The sequence below is a fragment of the Perca fluviatilis genome, chromosome 20, assembly GCF_010015445.1.
Source record: "Perca fluviatilis chromosome 20, GENO_Pfluv_1.0, whole genome shotgun sequence".
Taxonomy (NCBI): Eukaryota; Metazoa; Chordata; class Actinopteri; order Perciformes; family Percidae; genus Perca; species Perca fluviatilis.
In genome coordinates this window covers 17,910,164-17,932,974 of record NC_053131.1, presented here as the reverse complement: position 1 = coordinate 17,932,974, position 22,811 = coordinate 17,910,164, and the positions used below count along the sequence as shown (strand labels likewise).

Here is a 22,811-nt window from a genome sequence, read left to right as displayed (position 1 = left end):
TACAAAAAAAAAATTGACTTGTATGTGTAAAGGAGTACTTTTAAAGTGTGGTATTGCTTTTACTTTTAGTAAAATATCTCAATACTTCTTTCACAACTGGTTGATATTATACTGAATGTAAAGCCTACATCCCCATCTCACTTTCTCTAGAGCTCATAATAATCCCAACCACTGACAGAAAACACTGATATTGTTTGACTGGTGAAATCAGATGCATCTGTAGGGTAGTTTGTGTCACATTTGTGTGGTAAAAAATGCCAAAGTTTTAGGGTGGAAATTAAGTTGCTCAGTAACCAAATGTTATTTGTTTGCCTGCACTGCCCCCATGTGGTGATATTTGACACTGCAAACACAAATGAATCTTTCCACAGACAAAACTATAGTAAGTTTCAAAACATCAGCCGATCTTTATTTACAAGTCCTAATATGACAAAAAATAAACATACAGGTAGTGGTGGTGGGCTCGACCTGACACAGAGGTACAATGGTGAGAAACCCATAAACTCTACAAGAGAAACAAAGTCATTCAGTTCTCTGTGGAAAATCCTTCACTAAATTCTCCTCTTATTATAACTTATTATCAAGACTAGGGATGCATATGGCAGAGAATGCTGTGTAAGGGTCGACATCTTAAGTAGAGACACACATTGAATATATATAAACTGGCATATAGTAGTTTTTCTTAGATAGTAGGTTCATACTTCATCACTGTCCAATGAGGAAATTAACTATTGAGAAGATCACCAAAGACAAGTCAAGGGCCAATTCTAGCAAGAAAAAAAAACAAAACACACTTTAATTCCACTGCATACAGTGACACACATATGGGCACAATCTTGTTTCAATCCAAACAGATAAACTTAGAAGTAACTTTTCACACTGTAAAACTACACTAAGGGACTCCTATGCATGTAGGCATACACATGACAGATGAAAAACAGAGTAGGAGTGACATGTATGGAGGTAAAAGTAACATGAAAGCAAGTCTTTTCTTGTGAGGGGTTATTTTTTAACATTCAGCACACACACACACACACACACACACACACACACACACACACACACACACACACACACACACACACACACACACACACACACACACACACACACACACACACACACACACACACACACACACACACACACACACACACACACACACACACACACACACACACACGTTATGTTTGTGAGATAAAAACATGGGAAGAGAATGGAGGAAAGGACAGGCAATGAGCAGTGGGCTGAGTACAACAAACCCATGGCACTACAACTAATATGGGAATAAAATCAGGCTTTGGAACAGGTAATAGATCTGTGGTAAGGCATTACCAAGAATATTCATCGTTATCATCGGGACTCACAAGCATTTTACCTATGGCTTTGTCAAAACTGCATACAGAATGATGTAAAAGCACTCTTACACATAGCTCAGTTGTCTCTGTCCAAACTGAGATCACCTCTTTAATGTTGCGTCATTAAAGGTGGTTTCAGCTAGTAATTAGAAAAATCTACCAAGGGAGGGGATGTGTTCAAAAAGATCTGTACAAGCTTGTATTTGTCGTTGCCTTGACTAAAAACAGACAGCTGCAAACAATGATGGGTGCACATTTCACTCACACACTTCCTTTGATTTTTACACAACACTGTTCACTTTTCATAATCATCATATTCTTGCTCCTGTCAGTTTGGGTTTCAAAATCAGTACCCTGTGGTTCAGTGACTATCAAGCTATATGTTAATAACAAACAAGAGGACAGGCATAAGAGTGCAGTGGAGCAAGAAACATACGGTACACGATGCTGGGCACATTTACGAAGTCAGACCTCAAATGAAAATAATAAAAGCAACGATCTGAAGTTATATTTCCCACACACGCTGTGATAAGATACAGTACATCTCTGCATGTGTACACTAGATCTGTTCTATTTGTACATAAAATATGTTCAAGTATGTTACAGGACTTAACATAACTGAAGAAGAAAAAGAATTTGCATTGTTTCTGGAGGAAAAAGCACTCCCTTTTGTAGCATGATGGATAAAATGCTTTTTAAAAAAGGGACATTCCTTACTTTAAGTCCAAAATCTGTGTTATAAATGTTTGCATGTCAGCCCGTCCTAAATGTTCTATAACATATATAATATAATAAATTGCATCTAAAATTAAAGCAGTCCGAGACAGAGCAAGTTTCCAGACAGCAGTCTGTGGAGTCCTTATTCAAAATACATTTCGACATAAAAGCTTTTTTTTTTTTTTAATAGAGAAATAAAGTGGATGCAATATGCAATGCATTGCTGGAACTGATTATTGTTATCAAGAATTGCCTGTTCCCCCTCACACAGCAACAGCGGTATGAGGTTCACATATGGTTTTGAATGTCTGGGACCAAGTGATTTTTTTGTTCTAGCTCTGGCAGACAGCTAATGCCTTGGGTCTGAGGAGCAAGGTTGTTGATCGATGGGTACAGATTTCACAGGCAAAGGCCTAAAAATTATGAGGGAGAGAAAAAACAACAACTGCTAAGAACCCACAAGAGACCTAAAACTGAGAACATTGGCAATGATAACCTCCCGCATTCCTTCAAGGGCTCATTATACAAAATATATATAAAAAAAAAAAAAAAAGTTCTCTACAATCCTGTCCTGACTTACATGGGGCCGCAGGATCGGGTATTGATGATAAACATGTGATCAGGCTACTTCCGTTTCACAGCGTCCGTATCTTCTTCCTTCAAGACAAACTTTTTCCTCAGAGCTTCTGAAATCAGAGAGGCTGAGTCCTCCTCTCTGAGGGAGGTACAGCCTCTGTTGTACCTGCAGTGACACCCAACAAAAAATACAAACCATGTATGAGAGGGTATACAATGTTATTTTGAATAATACCATATTAGAAAGAAAAGAAATATTAACATATTAATAAAGAATTTTCCTTAAAGGAATAGTTCAGCATTTTGGTTACACTTATTTGCTTTCTTGCTGAAAGTTAGAGGACAAGAATGATACCACTCTTGTGTCTGTATGACTTTATAAGACAATAAGAAAACTCAGAATGAGCTTTGTAGTGTTCGGCCCGCTGACTACTCTTACCTGTCCTTGCTCATCTTCATGCGGTTCATGTCCTTCAGGATGTCCATAACATCAGCAAAGCTGGTGGACTTTGATAGCGACACCGTATCCTCCTCTGCCTCGCGGAAGTCCATGCTGGGTCTGTCCAGGTCAAAGGTCGCTGATGCCGTCATGGAAACAGGCGGCAGAGGGTCAGGGACAAGCTCTGACACCACAGAGACCACATCTTCCTCTTCTTCTTCTCCCTCCTCTTCTTCTTCTTCTTCTTCTTCTTCCTCCTCCGTGACATCACTGATGACAAAGGAAGCGGCAGCCGTGGCAGCCGGCTGGTAGGGCGCCGTCTCGAACGGTGCCATGGAGAAGCTCATACTTGTGTCGTCAGGGGAGAGCAGGTCAGGGGTCAGGGGGTTTGAGCCTGAAAGAAAGAAGAGGAGTAGGGTAGAGAAATTAGTTTGTAGTTGTTCAGAAAAGTTGGACAATGTTGAGAGAAACAAACAGGACAACTCTTAAGGTCAAAAGCTGGGAGTTTGAATGCCATTTATAATGTGAATTTATAGCTTGCGTATAGGTATGCTATTGTTGTCTTCAGTAGCTCTCCTCCCAGGAGGCATTAAGGCTTAAATGTTGTGCTGCAGGAGAGTCTACATTCCATTCAATCAAATTTTCTCTTAGCAGTATGTGATTTCTTCATGAGACAAGCATTTATGGGTGAAAAATCCCAAATGCTTCTAGGCTCACAATACCTAACAGCTTAACTGCATGACTGATTGAAAATTAACAGAGTTTAGGAAGCAGGCTCACTTGACAATGGTGCTTTAATCTGATAGCTGAAGTTCCTTGTGTTGCTCTTCTAAACGACATCAGAAAGTATGTTTAAAATCAGTAGCGATATAATACATGTGACTATGTGACACTTTCTTATGACATCCCTGATGAAATTTTCATAAGTGACACACAACCACCACTGACCTACAAACTAATGTCAAGACATTATAGTACCAAACAGCTTTAGGAGAATTAGGGCATTCAACTTGGCAACAAAAGGATCACAGTCACATGAAGACAGTAACCCTGTGATGAAACATAGGCTCAATAAAGCTATTTTAAATTGACCCTGCTCTGAGAAGCTTAATGAATCATAGTCTGAAGTATCAATAAAGAGTTAGGTGTGCTTCCAGTTCTCATGTCACTGAGTTTTTATCACTATTCAAATATAGACTGTAGAGTGTTACCTACCAGAATCACTTGCCACAATCTTGGCTATCTGTGCACGGAGTCTGCTGAGCTCATCCTGCAGGGCGGTAGTACGGTTCATCGCCGTCACCCCAGGCTTCCTTAGCCCTTCCACCCTTTTGCCCTCGCGGCGGAAGTTGGGTACAGATGAGTTCCTGTGGAGCACCAGGAGAGGCGTGGGCCGCCATTCGTGTTTCAGAGGACGAGTGTCACTCCTGAAAACACAAGAGTGGGTGACCAGCGTTACTGAACAGAAACCTTTATTATATCAAAACCTCAGGGGGTTGAGTCCAGCTTTGAAGTATGCTTAATGTCGTCTGATGTCTCTCTTTCCCTTTGTCTGCTCCTCCGAAAATGCCTTAGTGCTCATCAATACTGCACCAGCAGTTTATTACAGGTACAGCCCAATCCAATAGCACTACAATAAATCCTATATTTAAATGTATAATGTTCTGTATTTACCGCTACATACGGCTGCAAAAATCAACATAGAGCTGAATCAACACCTCTCGGATACAGTACAAAAACCTGATTTTATAACCGTGTACTGCAACTTTATAGGCTGCACATGCGCACTTAATAAGATGGAAGCTCAGAGAGTCTAGAATAATGCAGTTATAGATTAGTGACTTGGCACTACTTCATAACCTTAGTGGTTGTCTCTTAGGGCTTGGCTGGATATTTACCGCACTCTGGCATATGTCTCTTCTTCATCTGCAACAATCCAGGCTATATCTGCCAAGGTAGGAACCATAGGGCCATCCATAGGCCGAAGACGGGGCAAGCCCGGTAGTTCCTGCAAAATGCACAAGAACACAAGTTAAATGTTGTATACACAAAATTGTTATTGCAATAGGGGAATATAACTAATAGACAAAGAAAAGGTAAAAGATATTTACCTGGAAACATGCCCTTTGTGGAGGTCTGAGTGGAAGAGTGGAACCTATTCTTCTCACAACACTACGGGTGGATCCATGAGGCTTATTCTGCCAGATAGGAATAACTTCCTGTAAAGCATATGTTAAAAAAAATCTGTCTCTACACAGAGTATAATACTTTAACGTTAGTGCTTAGTCTATAATTTGCATTCCCCCACAGTCATGTGCAGGGGATACCAGGAGAAAGGTAGTGTTAAGTTAAAGACATCAATTTAAAGACATCATTAACACCAAGGAAACATACTTACTGTGTCTGTTTCCATGGTGATGGTGGGTCAGTCTCATCCGCTGGGAAGTTCAACACCAATGCTTGGTGCATGCAGTGGCTGAAGACAGAGTAGTTCAGTGGACAGATGCCATGTCAGTGTGGCTCTTGGAATATAAATTAGGGATTTGTTTGAGCATCTTTTAAGAGACACAAGCAGGAGAACACTGCATTATTACACCCACTAACTAAATCATAAGTGGCACAAAACTAACTGTATTTTGATGACCGATTAACTTGACCATTAACCTTTTTCATAGTAATATCTAAAGTAAAATGCATGAGGTGGATACAGCTTCTGATTTTGTAACATCAGCTTAGTTCTCGCTATTATGCATCATTATGCATTATATTATTGTTACTTCGTATTATTAGGTGGAGCTGGAGCTAAATCAGAATCCTTTTTGCAAGAGAGGCCTGAGTAACGTTACTGCAGAAGAAATAAAAAGTAAAAGGACAGCCTTTCACACGCAAGCCAATACATACAAAAAGCATTAGAAACATATACGCTACGGGTCCAATCTTAAAATAATTAGTTAATGTGCACTCAGTATTTTTGACTTCATATGCTAGCTATCTATACAATTAAAAAAATAAATGATTAATATTAAAAATATTAAAATGTTATTAAATTAAAACTATTAAAAAGGTTTAGCGATCTAACGCTAGCTAATGTCGGTACTGCTTTTTCTCACCGTTACATCAACATATGAAGGAAAGGGTAAAAATCATCAGTGCTAATTTAGCTAACGTTAAGTAACTTAAAACAGCTAGCTTTAATGTTGTTGACGGTACCGCTACAGGCTGCTTTGACTAACGTTACCGTTGATGGAACATGATGAACGACAGAAAGATAGCTTTAATGCAGGGATAGCTATGTGAATAGCTTTCAGTCCATCATTAATCGGTAGCTACGGGTATCAAACACAAACATACACAGTGACTGTCAGTTAGCGTTAGCAGCACCAACACCGGCCCCCTGGTTGACCCTCAACGGTAAACTAACACCACCATTTTTACTGTGTTTTGCTTCCCCCTCACAAAATGAAATCAACGCTGCAAGAGCGCAACTTACAGTAGAGTAGGACTGTATCTGGGAAAGCTAAACCGTGAAATTATTTACAAGACGCAGGTTCTAGTCTTCGTCTTTCAGACCGGAGTTGTGTTTTCGCTCATTAGGCCGGAAACCTGTGCCTCCCTTGCCTGTGATTTGATTGGCTGGAGCTCATGAGCTTCCTTTATCAGACTCTATACAAGAGCGCCTCCTAGAGGTGGAAGCGGGCAGCGCTGAATACAGAATAAACAGTAGAAGCACTTTTTTTATTCTTTAATCTAAAAAAACAAATAAAAATAATAATCTATAAACATCAAGGCGTATAAACGAACAAACAAGGCAAACTACGAGAGAAAGGAATTCCAGAGTCAGGAAACGGGCAGGAAGAATCGCTACAGAACACATGTCGCCAAAACAACCAGATACAATTTCTTCCCACAGGCTGACTATGATTCACGTAACACCAGTCCATATGTGGATCAATCCCTGTGCAATAATTCTGTAACACCATCCAGCATCCACCTCAATAAATCAATGTTAGTGTTAAACATGTTAAACATATATTTACTGTCATATCCACCTGCAACCTGTTATAATAATAATGTTTTCCAGCACCATTTGCACGTTTCCATTGTACTATTGTCTTAGTGTTTACAATCCTCAAAGAGCTGTTTGTTTACATGTGTGTATGTACGTATGTATTTATATAGCCGATAAAAAAATGTATAGGCTACAGACTACAGTCAAATGTTAATGTTTACTTTGTTCAGCTTTGTTGTTCTTCTTTTTGCCGTGTATTTTTGTGTATGTACTTGGCATTGAGAGCAACAAAAAGCCGGATTCAAATTCCTTGGATGTGTACTTGGCTGATTCTAATTCTTCGTGAGCTCTCTGAAAACACAAGATGTATCACTCCAATCTACTTCCGCCTTCGCTGCTGTCAGCCGGCCGGCCGACGGCCCTTTAAGCACTGGGCGGGGCTTGAATATTGAACTTGTAATTGTTGTCTGCGGTGATATCATAACACTGCAATATGAGGACGCGATCATATGACCGCGACCCGTCTCCATCCATGGGCAAGACACAGGTCAGTAACGATACCGCTCAGTTTACCGTATGCTCCCATGCATTCTACATCTCTGTTGAGTTGCTGATGTCATATTTTTTTTCCTGCCATATAGCAGCAGTCTCGATCATTCTGTAATGTCGCCTAAAAGGCTTACTTCCTCCACGGTGGTTATCGCACCTCCAGCATTCACAGGAAGCACATTGTGATCATTCTTTTAATCATATGACCATGTGAGTAATGTTAGAAGCTCTTGAAGGATGCAGGACAACGCTAGGCTAACCCTGTATGTATTTGAGATAACACACATACTGTATCACCACCCAAAGGTGTGTAACGTTAAGCCTTGTAATGCAGTATAAATTGCCGAAATTAGGCGTTTGCGTGATGTAGCCAGGTGCATTTAAATGTCCTGATAGGAACATAGTCATGTCTAAATACAGCTGTGCACTGCTAAGGGCTACAACACAGCATCTGATCTATTTAAGTAGTAACATATTGAGATATAATATTCTACTTAACAGTATTATAGAAATATTAAGCTATTGAGAAGTGCAAACTACCTGGTCAGCATCAACCTTGGACCAAGAGCTTAGACACATTGGTTGCAAGTAGGCAACACACACAAAATTATATGGATTGATTGACAGTTTAATTGAATTGTAAACATGGCTCTATTACTCTCTATAAATTCCTGTCTTGTGTAGGTGTAACTGGGGCAAAAGGTAGGCATGGTGAATAAAAGGAGGAGGAAGGATGCCCGCTGAGCCTCTTATCCCTCTGCCACTGCTACCGCTGCCACCGTCAGACTAAAGACAGACAGAAGATGGCTCAGTCCGTGAAGAGGCCAGAGACTATGGGAGCCATGGACCACGAGCCCCAGAGGGACAAGACCAGGACCAGCTACTTTGGCAACGTCAAGACCAGGTCAGGCCTCTAAATACGTGGATTACTGAAGATAAAAACAAAGGGGAAAGCTCGAAGCAGACATGTGACTAGTTTGGCTGGCATTTGCTTTTGAGATTTAAGCATGCTACAATTCAGTCTTTCTTTATTCTCATAAGAAGGGTAACATGTCCAGATTACCACTAAGCATGTGCCATGCCAGAGTACAAATCGGCAAGTTTTGTTAGTACAAAATGCACATTTTCATCAGCTGGTTTCAGTCACTGTCATTGGAGGACTCCACGTTCCATCAAAGAGCATCATGTGGGTGAGAGCTACAACTAGCCATCCAGAGTGCAGAAAACTCCCACTCTCCCCATAAATAACTCTGATCAGACTGTGAATGCTGCTCTGTACAGTTATTCACACTTCAAATACTCTAAACAATTAATCCATGAATCACTGCTATTAAAGGGAAAAGTCCACCCTGAAATAGAATGTATATCTAAGCATGGAAATTCAGCCTTGACCTTAAGGAGCAGTATATGAACAGAAATAATCTAAGCTTAATTAATCAAGTCTGAATGAAGACTGTGAGATGTGGTTGAAAGCAACAAACGCTAATAAGGGAACCTTAATAAACATAGATTATTTTGCCAGCATTCGCAATGTGTGCATTTGCGACTGTTCTGTCTTGTGTGTTATGAATATCTTTGGGGGTTTTACTGTTTGTTAGACAAAACAAGCAATTTGTAATGTGTGTGTGCATGTTACCTTAGGTTTCCATTATATTGTTATAGACATTCTTCACTATTTTGTGACTTTATTTTATAGACCAACAAATAATCGATGGTTTGAGAAAATAGTATCTATTCGTGAGTTTGAACCTGTAGCAGAGACTGTGGAGATCATGTCATCAATAAAGAAATCTAGTAGCTGCTCTAAAGACAGTGAATAAAGGCATAAATCCGATGGTACTACTGCCATGTGGTTCCAGCAAATTCATAAAGTGATTTCAATTAAATAAAAGGACATTTTATGATTTACGGCTATGTGCTACATACAATAAAACCTATTTGGATGGAATATCTCATGCCACCTGATGACATCATTAACTTACAGTACGTAAGTGAGTGAGTAATGTCTATATATTAAGAACCTGTGTAAAGAAGTCAAGTTTGGGGTGCCTGGGTAGCTCATATGGTAGAGCGCATGCCCATATATAGAGGTAATACTCCTCAATGCAGCGGCTGCGGGTTCGATTCCAACCTGCAGCCCTTTGCTGCATGTCATTACCCTTTCTCTCTCCCCTTTCATGTCTTCAGCTGTCCTATAAAAAATAAAGGCCTAAAATGCCAGAAAAATAATCTTAAAAAAAAAATAGAAGAAGTTAAGATTGGAGTCACATGAGAGTTTTTGGAAGAACAGTCAAGAGCTTTGCAGCAGCATTTTGGATCACATGTAAATGATCCAGGCATGTCTGGCTAACATGCGGTAAGATGCAGTAAAGTTTAGCAATATTCCTCAGCTGTTCCAGCTCAGCAGGAACAAATCAAACACTTCACATGCTTCTCAAAAGATAGTGCCTGGTCAGATGTGACACCAAAATATCTAACTGTGAAGTTTATTTTATCAGCATTAAGCTGAAAAAAAACATCCAAATATTGATAGCATTTAGTCATGCTAAAAAGTCAATCTGTTATGTTTTGAGGGTTAAAAGAAATATATGATTTAATATCAGTTGCATAGCAGTTATGAGATGTACCTATCTATATCAGGGCAGTAAGTCTTGATTTTCTGATTTCCTGCCTCGGCATTTGTTTGTGTTCAAAATCCTTATAATTACATAATCTAAATCAGTGCTTTAACGATTAGAGGATCGGCAGAAAATTCAAGGGCAACTACTTTGATACTCAATTATTAGTTATAATTAATTAGTAATAATTAATTATATTAATATTAATTAATAATATTTCAGTTTCTCAAGTGTGCAGACAGGCTGATTTTCTCTGTTATATAGTATAAAACAAGAAATGTAAAGACATCCCTTTGGGTTCAGGGAATTTGCAAAGGGCACTTTTATTATATAATGACCTTTTTTGGACTAAATGTTTAATGGATTAATTAAATATATATATATAATGGACAGACTAATCGTTATGAAAACAATAGTTGCAACCCAAATGTAAATTTAGTTTGAGGGTGAATTTTTACTTTTGGGAGCAGTTAGTTATGACATGCTTTTAGTGTGATATAGAATATATTCAGGCTATGTGTCCTCTGTGGAGATAGATCTGGCAATGCGAGACTGGCAGATGTGTAACCTACTTAAATGTAGGGTGATTTTATCTGTTTTTCTGCTCTCTCTCTCAGGTTGGGTTCCAAGCTTCCTCCTGGCGTCTCTCAGCCTCCACAGTTCGCTAAGCAGCTCTGGGAGACTCAACCTCAAGCCCGAGTAATGCAGGAGCCCGCAGCCAGCAGCCAGCGTCAGCACCAACCCACAGTGGGCCGGCCTCTTAACCACACCCCCCACATCAGAAACCCCAAACTGCGGCAGTACTACCTGCAAGGTGCTCCTGCAGTGTTTGATATCTCCTGGGCAGGGAGCAGGCTGTTTCAGTAGAGGCAGACTGCATGATAAACTGTAGCTTGGATATACATTTTATATTTGTCATAATCATACTGACCCTGTTGGCAACAATCATGCCTTTGCATAAAGTTATTTACATACAGAGAGGAATGGCAGGCATATGAGCTGTAGTGAATTAATCCTTTTAGGAAGCTCTTGCTCCGGATGTTTTTTCATGAGTTTCATAGTGGTTTTTATTTTTCCCCACAGGGACTTCATGCGAACTTAACAATACTGCAGTGAAGCAAGAGCCCATGAGTGGACCGTCAGATGACAACACAAGCAGCAGGGTGAGTCCCGTGTTTTTTTTTTCTTTTCAGACTTTATTGGACTTCTTGTGTGCATTGAGGAACACAGCTTGTGGGAATAAGTAAGACAAATTTGGGAAGTTGCGAAGCGACATACAGATGATGGATTCATTGCTGCATCTGTATATCATCTAATGAGGTATGCTTGAGCAAGCATTAAATGGCTGGTAATTTGTTTCACATTTATGGTCATGAAAGAGTTTGATAAAGAGCGTCCAAGGTTCAAAAATAAGTGTCAGAGCTGTCAGAGCCGTTCACGAACGCCATGGGAAAAAAGAGTCTGTTTCAGAGCCTCTACAACAAATACAGCCGCAGGAATGCATATTCAGACGTTTACTCAAAGGTATTTGTCAGCTGGGTGTTTGGTTATGCTTCTGAGCTGTTAAATATCAACGCAAGTCTTGATTTGTTTCTGTCTGCCTGTGATAGTCTCTGTGTTGTCATGGATCTGAAAAGGGCGTTAGTGCTTATTACTTAGTGCTCAAGTCTGATTTGTTTGACCTTTGCTTGGAAATTGTCATTGTCTTTTCTTCCCTTTTTTCTTTTTCTTTTCTCCTCCTTAAAGTCAGTAACCTTTTTGCCATTTTTACTGTTGTTATTTCACCTTGTTGAACAGGAAGCCCATATATTCAGTTGCCAATTTACTGTATACACACCTAACTGACAGTAATGCACTCTAACACAGTCCTGCAATATATCTTAACTTCATAAAGGTTATAATGTTCCAGAGAGATGTTGATTCAACTAGATGTATTTTGTGGTGAGTGTATGTTGAGATTGAAGTAGAGATTTTAGCTATAGAGTATACTGTATGTACAAACAAACACACAAGCACATGTAGTTTATACCTAGACGAGGGCACACACAGCTGCAGACACATCCACACGCTCACGACCACACAAAAGCCCACAGTTTTTCTGTGGTCACATAATCTGTCAGGCGCAAGTAATCTAATTTAGGTCAATGGATCCATCTGTCAGTGGATGACAGTTGTGGAACTGATGCTTCACTCCCTGTTTCAACTCGCAAAATACATTTGATTCACACGTTCACATCCAATCTGATCTGATTGGTAAATTTTAGAACTGATTTAGAGAGGAAGCACGCAGTGAGATCTGCACAACAAATGGCAGTGGGTATTTTTTGTCTTGGTAGCTGTTAGTAGAGCTCTTCAATATTATTTGCTCCTGTACAACTGAAAGATTTCTTCCATACATAGGCTGCCGGATGCATGAAGATGGATGCAAAACTATCTTATGCACGAATATAGAAAACGTTCTTGAGATCAGGTGTGTGATCAGATTTGAACCTCTACTGAACATTTTCTTGCGTTTGTGTTTCAGGGTCTCCCTGGGGACACAGTGTTCAGCGTCTCATCTCAGTTTAACAGTAACGGCACATCCTCAGCAGAAGAGGGCAAAATGGGTCATGGTCCCTCCATTTGCTCTTCAAATTTACCCTCCTCGTCTGCTACCCTCATTCCGAGAGAGGTAAGAGTCAACTGTAAGCACATGATGGCACCTGACATGTGACACAGTTTTTAAGTGTGTATATAATGTATGTAAAATAATGGAAATAGTTTTTTTGCCTGCTGTTGACTGGATTTGCAAAACAAAACATGTCTTATGACTTCAGCTTCAGGAAGTGCGTTGCTCCGTCCGGAGCACGGAGGCTCAGTGGTTAGCACTTCTGCCTCACAGCAAGAAGGTTCTGGGTTCGAACCCAGGTTGTCTCAGGCCTTTCTGTGTGGAGTTTGCATGTTCTCCCTGTGCTTGCGTGGGTTTCCTCCGGGTGCTCCGGTTTCTTCCCACCATAAAGACATGCATGCTAGGCAACTAGGACTACAGTTGAAAATTAGCTGACTGGCTAACACTGGCGCATTTACAGAAATGTTCATTAATGTGCATTGTCCTAATCAAGTAAATAAACAAACAAACCAATTCAGGCATTCAGTACCTCACCTCGAAACCTATCCTTGTGAGCACAGTCAGACTGATAAGTTATGCAATGACATGCTTTATTTTAGCTGTAAACATGCCTCTAGCCCCTCATCCACAACCCTCATGTGTGATATGGAGCTAAGATGTGACTACAAACCGAGAGAAGTAGGGAAATGCAGGCCTGTAGAAAGAGGAAGTAGTCACTTCTGTCACCGGGTTGTATCTAATTCAGTGTCCGAGCTATTCTTATCATGGCTTCTATTCTGAAGCAGCTGGTCGTCCCGAAGGGAAAAAACACTTCCACCGGTCAAGGATCCTCTCGACCAGAACCAGACTTTGATCCTAAACTGAAGCGAGAGGAGGAGGCTGATCCAGACTCTTTGGAAACACTTGCTGCTCAACCTCAGCCCCCCTCACCAGAGGCAGAATATGACAAACTACTGGTAAGACTTTGGGTACATTTAGTTGATAATACTTTAGCAGGATTTTGAATGATGGACTTGGTACTGGACTGTGTACTGTGGTATTGGTATTTTTACTTATGTAAAGGATATGAGTACTTCTTCCATTACTGGTGAAGACTAGGATAAAGACACATTTCTGGGGTTGTAGGTTAAATAATCTATTGACCTCTTAAAGGTGCAGTAGGTAAGATTTATAAAACTAACTTTCTGTCATATTTGCTGAAACTGACCCTATGTTCCAGTAGAACTACATGAAGCAGGTCATTTAAAATAAATCTGGCTCCTCTGGCACCACCTACAGCCTGTAGTGCGATTTGCAAAAATCCACCGCTCCCTGTTCAGATACACCAATCAGGGCCGGGGGGGGGGTGTCTAATTGTGTGTCAATCACTGCTCATGCACACACATTCATTCTCCCTTGTGGGGTTGAGGGGGTTAGGAGACTGTTGTGGGCTTTAGCAGAAAGGAGGGAGTGACTGAGAAGTTGTTGTTGTTTTTGGCTAAGTCCTGGGGCCTGTTGCACAAAACCAAGATAAGGGATTAAGCCGGGATATTCAGGTTATCCTGGATGAATTTAGTTTTGACTTGGTTGCACAAAAGCAGGTTGAATTAAACCCAGCCAAGTAACCATGGAGATTTAGTCTTTGCAGCTAGCCTGGTCCAGAGCAGGCTAACAGGCAGACTAAGATTAATCCTGGAGTCTGATGTGTTAAATCAGCTGCCGCTCTGATCCGAAATAAACGTGTTTAACAGTTATTCCGTTGTTTTCTGAATGTGTTCCGCTTCATTTTATTAACATGCATTACTTGTCACTATTGCTGTTGTTGAGATGGTAATGGTAAAAAGTGGGACGATACGGAGGAAATGGGCTTTTCCTCCGCTGCTGTCCCCGTGAAATGTGCCCCCGCCCGTGCAACGCGGGGAGGCGGGGGGAGGCAGGGGGATCCTCCCACACCGCGCAGCGGACTCTAAAAGGGGACTTTTAGCATCAATAACGACGACAATGGCACCTGATCAAACGTCCTTTTTTTACCAAATGGGAGTGAGAATGTGTTGGAATGCCACAAAGCTTCTTAATCATTTTATTTTGGGGCTGTCGCTTGTCATCTTGGGAGTGAGAAAAAGAAAAACATGAATAATAATAGGTTTTACAGATATTACAGCGTGTATTGAAGTCACTTCTTTTTCTAGTTTTTGTCCAGTCATGTTTGTTCTGTATGAACATTATTTGTAGAAAGATATTTAGAATTAGACATAGCTTATGGAGATTTGTGCATATGGTTGTAAAACCTATTCTCGCATTATGAATAAGCTTTGAAATTAAGCCTAGTCCTTATAAATTTCCCAGGAACAAGAATTCCCTCTGCTCACTTTTAAGGCGTAGACTAAATAATAATACATTTTATTTATATAGTGCTTTACAGGCTACTCAAAGACACTTTACACTAAAACCAGCACATTTAGCGCATAAAAACAGATACAGCAATAAAACCAACACATAAAACAAGCATATTAAAGCAATTAAAACGTGGAGTGACTGAGTAGATTTTTTTTAAATCCATACGTATTCAGTCGGTCCTCTATTGTCTGTCGGGCTTTTTTTCAACAGCCGTATTTCCCTTTTTGCATATTATATGTTTCACCTCCTCGTAAATTTCCTTTAGAAGCTGCTGCTCAGCGGGTGAAACTTATGCTGCACGCGTCTTTTCCATTTCTGCATCAGTAAATCTGTGATCGATACCGTGGTCTATTTAAGAAAGCCGTGAACGTGCACTTATCCCAGCTATCTACTCCTGGCTTGACATAGCTTCACCTACTTATCCTGGCTCGGCAAACGTGCAACCGATTAAGCCGCGATGAGCGGATCACACTAAGTCAAGCTGCGCTTTTTCACTTATCCTGGATTTCTTTATTCTACTTTTGTGCAACAGGCCCCTGGATCTACGCAATCCTACCTACGGCACCTTTAATGCAACAGATCAAAGTATACCTTCAGAGAGTGTTCACCAACCAGCCGTTTTAAGACCTCATGCAACATACATTTAAACATTGTCTGTGAATGGAAGGAAATTAAAAAAGAACCCTAAATAAAAGGGTTTTTATAGTCGGTGGGTACCAAGGTTACCGTATATGACATAACTTTTGACGGTGACACGCAATTCAGCAATAAGTAATCCCCATATTGAGTAAAACTAAATATGGTAAGTAAGATAATATTGACAGAATGTTTTGTATTGAAAAAGGAAGAATCAATAAGAACAAAACAGAGATGCATTTGTAGCTAAACAGATTGTATCCCATTAGTGTCTGTTCATCTTATTAGTCAGTTATTAGCTGCGGTGAAGAAAAATGAGCCCAGGAGATTTTTATAATGGATTAGATGAACAGAACATGTTACCGTGGATACAAGCAACAAAACAAAATGCGGTCATCAAAACATTACAGCACTGAGTGCAGACTGAATTTAGGAAAATAAATCCTTTTGTTTCCAAAACTATGTAGACAGCGAGCAAGCATCAAACGCTCGCTCTCTCTCTTAAAATTGTATGTAATGGACTAAATTTACATAAAATGTACTTAAGTTTAGCTTGTGTTTCACGTCTTTCCTGCACCTGCACATGGAATTATGGCGCTCCTTTTATGAATGGAGAAGGAAGTGTTCATCATATAGATATTAGAGACTACCATTGTATTGCTGGCTTAATTTGTATATTTCAATTTTATGGTTTACAAAACGTCAGAAAATAGTAAAAAAATGCCCATCACAAGTTCCCAAGTTAATTTATTTAAATAGCTTGTTTTTGTCCACCTAACAGTCCAAAACCCAAATATATTTGGTTTACTATGATGAAAAGAATCAGCAAACATTTACATTTGCGAAGCTAGAAACAATAAATATTCTGAGTTCTCAGTTTTGAAAGGTTAATCAACTCTGAAAACTGTTGTCGACTCGTCATTTTATTATTTCATCACAAGGCCCATTTGGTTGTTGACGCTGAAACTGAATATGTGATGCTGACAGGATGTGGAGACGGTGCCGATGCCTGATGGACAGCTCTGCTTATTGGCTCTGCCACCGGAGTGCTGTCAGGGGGAGGGACCAGAGGCCATGCGGTACCTCAAACTGTTCTGCCGCAACATCACAGACCGTAAGGTGGGTGTGAACAGTACTTCCGCCTGGTCTCAGTTTTCTACACTAGTATACATCTGTAGGCTTACATCAACACGTTCTGTCTCTGTTAGGGTGTGGTTTCAGGTATCCTGTTGGTGACGTCAAATAAGATATTCTTTGACCCGTGTAAGACACATGCTCTGGTGAAGGAACATGGCTGTGAGGAATACCTCCTGTCGTGCTCTGTTGATAATCTGGCATCTGTCTCCTTCTTCTCTGACATCTCACATGTTCACTTCAACACGTCCCAGCAGAGGTCAGCAATGATTCACCTTTCCTAAACCACACACACACACACACACACACACACACACACACACGACTCAGATTACATGAAAAGTCAATACATGTTTGTTTTTTTATTATTAGGAGAAAAGGAAAGACATTTTTCCAGAAGTTGAAAACAGCCAAAAGCCGAGCAGGCGGCTTCCCAATCCAAAAGGAGGAGTCGATCCCAACTCCACTGCCTCCATCAGATTTGTCCAGTCTGGCTCTGAGCCTGACCACAGAGGTTTCTGGGGAGGAGGAGGAGGAAGAGAGCAGAGACATGGCGGAGGCTGAGGGGGAGCTTGATAGCAGCCCTCTGGAGGTGCTGTCAGAGGCGTCTGTAGGCGGCCTGGGAGTTGCTGTCCTGAGCAGTGCTGCCACCTTCTGCTGTGGAGGTCAAGAGGTGCCCGGTAAAGTGAAGACGGAGTTGCTGCACACTGATGAAAAAGGGAAGTCCTCTGTGAAGAGTCAGACTGCAGGTAAGGATGTGAATCATGATCTGTCTTAAAGATGGTTAATTTTCCTGTTTGAATGTTCCTCACCATGAGTCAACCCTTGTTCTCTTTTTACTTTCAGTGCCTCGGAGGTCATCAGCAGGAAGTCCTGGGAGTCTGATGTTTGTTCGACTGCGGGTTCAGCCATCTGCAGGAAAGAAAAAGAGTGCAGGAGGTCTTCAGCTGGGGTCGGCCAAAACTTTACCAAGAAGGGATGCCTGGCTTGCCCTTTCACAAGAGAGGTACAGTAACTAATAGCAGAGAAATGTACACAGACCAGAGATTTAAAGGGGTACTTTAGGCTTAACAAGAGACTAATTTTAAGTATGGTAAACTGAGGCTACTTGCACATATAAGGTCCAGCCATGTACAAAGTTTGAACCTAGTCTTGTATTTTTATTTTTTTTTCTCCAGAGCCACAGAAGACATTATACTGTTTTCACAGGCTGTGTAGCACTGAACTGAACTACCTGTCCACTTCAGTCTGATATTAACGTACTCCATCTACTTGTGATGCTCAAATTGATCACTTCAGTTGAATATTTACTTCCTCTGTCTACCAATCTCTCGTCACTCCGTAAACATTACAGAAAAAGTACAAAGACAGCTCTTTTGGAAATAAATCAATCAACAGTCAGTTACACAGGATCACTGTGAAAGGCATCCAAAGAGTAACTATTTAACAGTGTTGGGAGGTTACTAAATACAATTACTTAAGTACTGTACCTGAGTACAATTTTTTATATATATATATATATATATAGATTTTTAAAGTAAGATTTTTTTTATCAACAAAACGTCTTATGCATTTTTATTAATTAAACCACCCGACAGTATGAAGCAGTTAAAATTAGCTCCACTTCGACCAGGTACAACATTAAATTACTGCTTACATGTTAATGCATCAATAATAATGATATAACACTGACAGGGTCCATACTACAGTACATCATGAGTACATTTTTAGTTGCCAATACTTCTATACTTTACTTTACTGAACAAATGTTTTTAATGCAGGACCTCTACTTGTAATGGAGTATTTTTATAATGTTGTATTACTACTTTACTTAAAGGTGGAGTCTGCGAATCTAATCCAATACACATTTTGTCAAATTCAGCCTCCTCACGGTCCACTAGCTGTCCTGCCTGCGGTGTGCGCAGAAAGAAAATTTGGTTCAGTCTATGGTTCATTCGTACACAGCGCTGGCTCTGTAAATTGGAAACAAACAAAGTGCCTTGGGCAGAGCCACACAACACTATTCTGTTCGTGCTCCGTCACAGGACAGGGGAAAGGCCATGGATGTATAAAGAGAGGCAGTGTGAGCAAAGGGTGACGAATAATCTGGCTCATTCTAACGTTCCAAGGGAGCGCTGACGGGAGGGGTGTATATGTTTGGGTGATGAGTTCAAATATATTAACAACTTTTCTCCAGAATCTCAGACTCCTCCTAAAAGCTGTCGAGTACAACACTTCATCCAAAACTTCACCTCAGTTAAAGTTGTTATAATTACTCATTTGGGAATATATTCATGAAAGTACATGTAAAGCCTAAATTACATTCAAAAGCTATACCTGCTAATGTCTCTGGCCATGTTGACTCAGCTGTCAGGGTTGTTTGTCTTTCCTATGCAGCTCGGACGAGCTGTATGCATACCTTTCACACAGTCGACCAGACTTGTGTATACTTGAGGGAGGGGAGGAGGAGGGGGAGGCGGACCGTCACGAAGAGGAGTTTGTACTCATCTCGGACAAAGAGGAAGAAGAGGAGGACGAGGAGGTATTCCAGAGGCACCGCAGCACAGGGGACGACTGGGAGGTGAGCGGGCTCATTTCAGTCTCTCGTTTGTGAACACAGTTGCTTCAAGGGGAGTGTCACAACAGATGAAAACGTTATGAAGACAGAAATGAATTATCATGCCTCCCGATGTTCTAGAACCCACTGGCCTGTTTTTTTTTTAAATGTATTAATGTTTTCTTGCAGATGGTGTTGATGGAGGAGAGTGGGCTCAAGCCAACCCAGGTGACCGACAGCTACCCTGACGGACTCGATAATATCGTGGAGATCAGCCAGATTTTAGAAGCTTCACATGTCAGTGAGGTGGGTGACGATGCACACACTCTTCACACACACATGCATCAGCTCGTTGTAAAGCCATCACTAAGTGTGTGTCTTAGTAACTACTAGCTAGTTTCAAAGTAGTGATTTTCTAAATCATGTTGCACCATTAAAACTTAAATGAACATTTCTGATATTTGACTGCAAACAGGATGACTAATTGTGATTTCAGCGGGACTTTGAGAATTTAGTAATGAATAAAGCAGTTGCTAGGAAACATCTGTAGTGCTTTCCAATCAAAAGCAATCAACTATGTAAACAGGAAGTCACTGTAACATCACCTGTACCATAACTTTTTAGGGGGCCAAGTGATATATTAAACTCAACTGCCTATTGTTGTAAATGTAGGTGCATTCATGGGGAAATATGTGTTTTAGAAATAGTTGTAAATACCTAATAAATTTGAGGTATATTGTGCTGTTTTATGAATTCTAAGATACATCTTCCCAGTTTCTTTAACATTCTAGGCATATTTAAATGACATACCATCTGTGATGATGTTGGTTAATTAAGGTTATTTTTGACACTTTTTTGTCGTAGATTAGGAGTGAAGCTGCAACTGTTTGCATCATTATTAAACAGCATCTTAATCAAGTGTCAATCAGATATGTCGACCCATATATAAGGTTTCTTCCTTTTTTCCCTTAACAGTTTTTTTTTGTTGAGTTTTCCTTTGTGAGGACCTGTTATACCCTTCACTCTATAGTACAGTTTATAAATCAGCAAGCTAGTATGGCCAGTTGGTTCCATCAGCTATTCAGTTAACAGTTAGCTACACCTGGGAGTTAGGAGGTGTAAATATTTGACAACTAATCTCTATGTAAGACTTAGTTTATGGGGTGAGGCTTGTTTTAATTTTGAGGGGGGAAAACCTCTCCATTTAGTTAATCACTTGTGCTACAACCACACTAAGTTAAATTCAGAAGGGCCAGAGTAGAAAAGCACGCTGATTGCTGCAAAGATTAAGATGTCAGCCTCTGGACCTGTTTGTACTCCTACTCCTTCCTTCCTCACCTTTGTTAATTAAAAAATGTCTCCCCTCCTTTATTTCTCTGTCAGCTATGTAAGGAGCTTCCTCCGAGGACAATTGCCCGCAGCTGGCAGCTGGCTTACAGTACATCCCGTCATGGCGCTAGCCTCAAGTCCCTCTACAGGAAACTCAGTGCCACAGACTCCCCTGTCCTCATTGTAATCAAGGATGAGCTTGATGAGGTAAAACACACTGTACGTTAGCTTTAATTTTAATTATAGATGTTGTAATGTCTGTTATTTTTAATTGTGTTTTGTTGCTGTGACTTTTTCTTCATCAGACATTCGGGGCCTTCCTTTCTCACCCTCTGAGGCTCAGTGAGACGTTCTACGGCACAGGAGAAACATTCCTCTTCATGTTGCATCCTCGTTTCAAGGTAAGACGCCTAACAACCGTCCTGACAGGGTGTTACTGTAGTTCTGTTAGTTCAGCCAATTTGTAAAATGTCTGCAAAATTGCACAGATTCTGCAGAATGTCAGAAAGTCATAAAGAAATGTCCTTAAAATGCTCTAATTAATCCACTTCCTGAATTCATGGTGCCAAAAAGGAAGCACATTTGTGTCATGTTTGAGAAGTGGCACAAAAACTGTTTTGTGGTGATTTTCTCTGCAGTGCTTCAGATGGACTGGAGAGAACTCCTTCTTTATAAAAGGAGATTTGGACTCCTTTGCTATTGGTGGAGGCAGGTAATGCGTTTTTCCAACTTCCTCTCAAGTTCAATGTAATTAACTGTATTCTGTCTGTCTATTCAGCATATGGGGGAAAAGCAATTACCAAATTATAAAGTAATTTTTTCTTTGTCTCTTTTCTGCAGTGGTCACTTTGGTCTGTGGGTGGATGAGAATCTGTACCTGGGTCGCAGCAGCCCCTGCTACACTTTCAACAACTGTTGCCTCTCAGAAACCGATGACTTCAGAGTCATGGAGCTGGAGGTGTGGACATTCAGCTGAAGAGGCCGCTGGGTTTCTCTTTGAGTTGCCTGGTTCCTGCTGATCAGCGCTATCAAGACAAATACAGCCGTTCATTCATTTCATGGTAGCATCCATGTAAAAAAAAATCTACCACAAACTGCTGGATTTAGCAGTGTGATTAAGTGCTGTGGGTTTAAGTGAACTGAAATGAACCGAACAAGGCTGATATTGAACAGCTCAAAGTCCCGGAGTTAGGGTTTAATGGTGGACTGTTTCATAGTTGACTCATTCCTGTGGGTTTGGCAGCCAAACTGTGAACTGAGTTGAACTGGATACTTTGAGTCCTCATTTTTGAATGGAGTGAGTTACAAGTCTCAGAGACTGCACTTTACTTTTAATGTGAATCAATAACTTCATGATATCTCATTATTTATCATATGAACATGATGGTACATCTGTGTTTAAAGGTAATGCATGTCCCCACTTTCATAGAACTGTGTTCAGTTTAATGCTGAAAGTTTGAAACATGTTAGTCTTCTTATGAATAGATTTCTCTTTTGAAAACCAAACTACACGCACACAGCCCAAAGTCCCACAAATACACTCCAGTCATCGGAACACCAATTCATTTTTTATGGGTTTTCATCAGTTATTGTCATTGACAGCATAAGATAATACTCAACACTTAGAGCTCCACTGTGAGAAAAGCTTCTCAATTGAAGATCATCTACACTGGCAATGGATTTTAGTCTCATTCGTTACTACTCTTTTCATTTCAAATGCTGCCTCATACACCACTGCGGTTTCTGAACATGACAGACAGAGCTTAGCAGTTTTGTCTCAATTCAACTGTATCCGTAACATGCTCTCACTCTGAAAGCTCAAAGCTCAATCTACTTTGCTTAAATTGTACGGTATTGTAGATTAGTTAATAAAAATCAGCACAAAGTGAACATTTAATCTCTAAA

General features: G+C 40.4%; 2 protein-coding genes across 9 annotated transcripts; one reads left to right on the top strand and one right to left on the bottom strand.

The window, feature by feature from the left end:
* Nucleotides 1-383: 383 nt before the first annotated feature.
* mtfr1l (mitochondrial fission regulator 1-like) lies at nt 384-6,718 on the bottom strand. 6 transcript variants are annotated; one of them, XM_039786676.1, is made up of 8 exons: nt 6,581-6,718; nt 5,489-5,645; nt 5,202-5,309; nt 4,989-5,098; nt 4,306-4,517; nt 3,091-3,484; nt 2,656-2,817; nt 384-2,488 (listed from the first exon to the last, which is right to left on the bottom strand). In XM_039786676.1, exons 2-7 carry the CDS (start codon nt 5,501-5,503, stop codon nt 2,700-2,702), a joined length of 957 nt encoding a protein of 318 aa, XP_039642610.1. In that variant the 5' UTR covers nt 5,504-5,645; nt 6,581-6,718; the 3' UTR covers nt 384-2,488; nt 2,656-2,699. The 6 variants fall into 6 exon arrangements, with proteins under 6 accessions (XP_039642610.1, XP_039642608.1, XP_039642612.1 ...); XM_039786674.1 differs by having other exon boundaries at nt 384-2,817; XM_039786678.1 differs by having other exon boundaries at nt 384-2,817; nt 5,202-5,288.
* A 799-nt stretch (nt 6,719-7,517) lies between these two features.
* si:ch211-15d5.11 (nuclear receptor coactivator 7) lies at nt 7,518-22,803 on the top strand. Of its 3 annotated transcripts, none has more exons than XM_039786073.1 (16): nt 7,518-7,646; nt 8,333-8,552; nt 10,884-11,080; nt 11,350-11,429; nt 12,791-12,937; nt 13,660-13,830; nt 16,874-17,005; nt 17,095-17,279; nt 17,393-17,769; nt 17,867-18,026; nt 19,418-19,601; nt 19,767-19,883; nt 20,961-21,113; nt 21,212-21,307; nt 21,545-21,618; nt 21,747-22,803. In XM_039786073.1, exons 2-16 carry the CDS (start codon nt 8,452-8,454, stop codon nt 21,880-21,882), a joined length of 2,310 nt encoding a protein of 769 aa, XP_039642007.1. In that variant the 5' UTR covers nt 7,518-7,646; nt 8,333-8,451; the 3' UTR covers nt 21,883-22,803. The 3 variants fall into 3 exon arrangements, with proteins under 3 accessions (XP_039642007.1, XP_039642006.1, XP_039642008.1); XM_039786072.1 differs by having other exon boundaries at nt 13,657-13,830; XM_039786074.1 differs by lacking the exon at nt 13,660-13,830.
* The last annotated feature ends 8 nt before the right edge of the window (nt 22,804-22,811 follow it).

Bases quoted from the DNA above. Each gene is read 5' to 3' on its own strand.
- mtfr1l (XM_039786674.1), bottom strand. The intron at 3,485-4,305 runs GTAGGTAACACT...TCTTTCTTTCAG, and splicing joins GATTGTGGCAAGTGATTCTG to GCTCAAACCCCCTGACCCCT. The intron at 2,818-3,090 runs GTAAGAGTAGTC...GTGTCACTGCAG, and splicing joins ATGAAGATGAGCAAGGACAG to GTACAACAGAGGCTGTACCT.
- si:ch211-15d5.11 (XM_039786072.1), top strand. From the start codon at position 8,452: ATGGCTCAGTCCGTGAAGAGGCCAGAGACTATGGGAGCCATGGACCAC. The intron at 18,027-19,417 runs GTACAGTAACTA...TTTCCTATGCAG, and splicing joins CTTGCCCTTTCACAAGAGAG to CTCGGACGAGCTGTATGCAT. The intron at 21,308-21,544 runs GTAAGACGCCTA...TTTTCTCTGCAG, and splicing joins TGTTGCATCCTCGTTTCAAG to TGCTTCAGATGGACTGGAGA.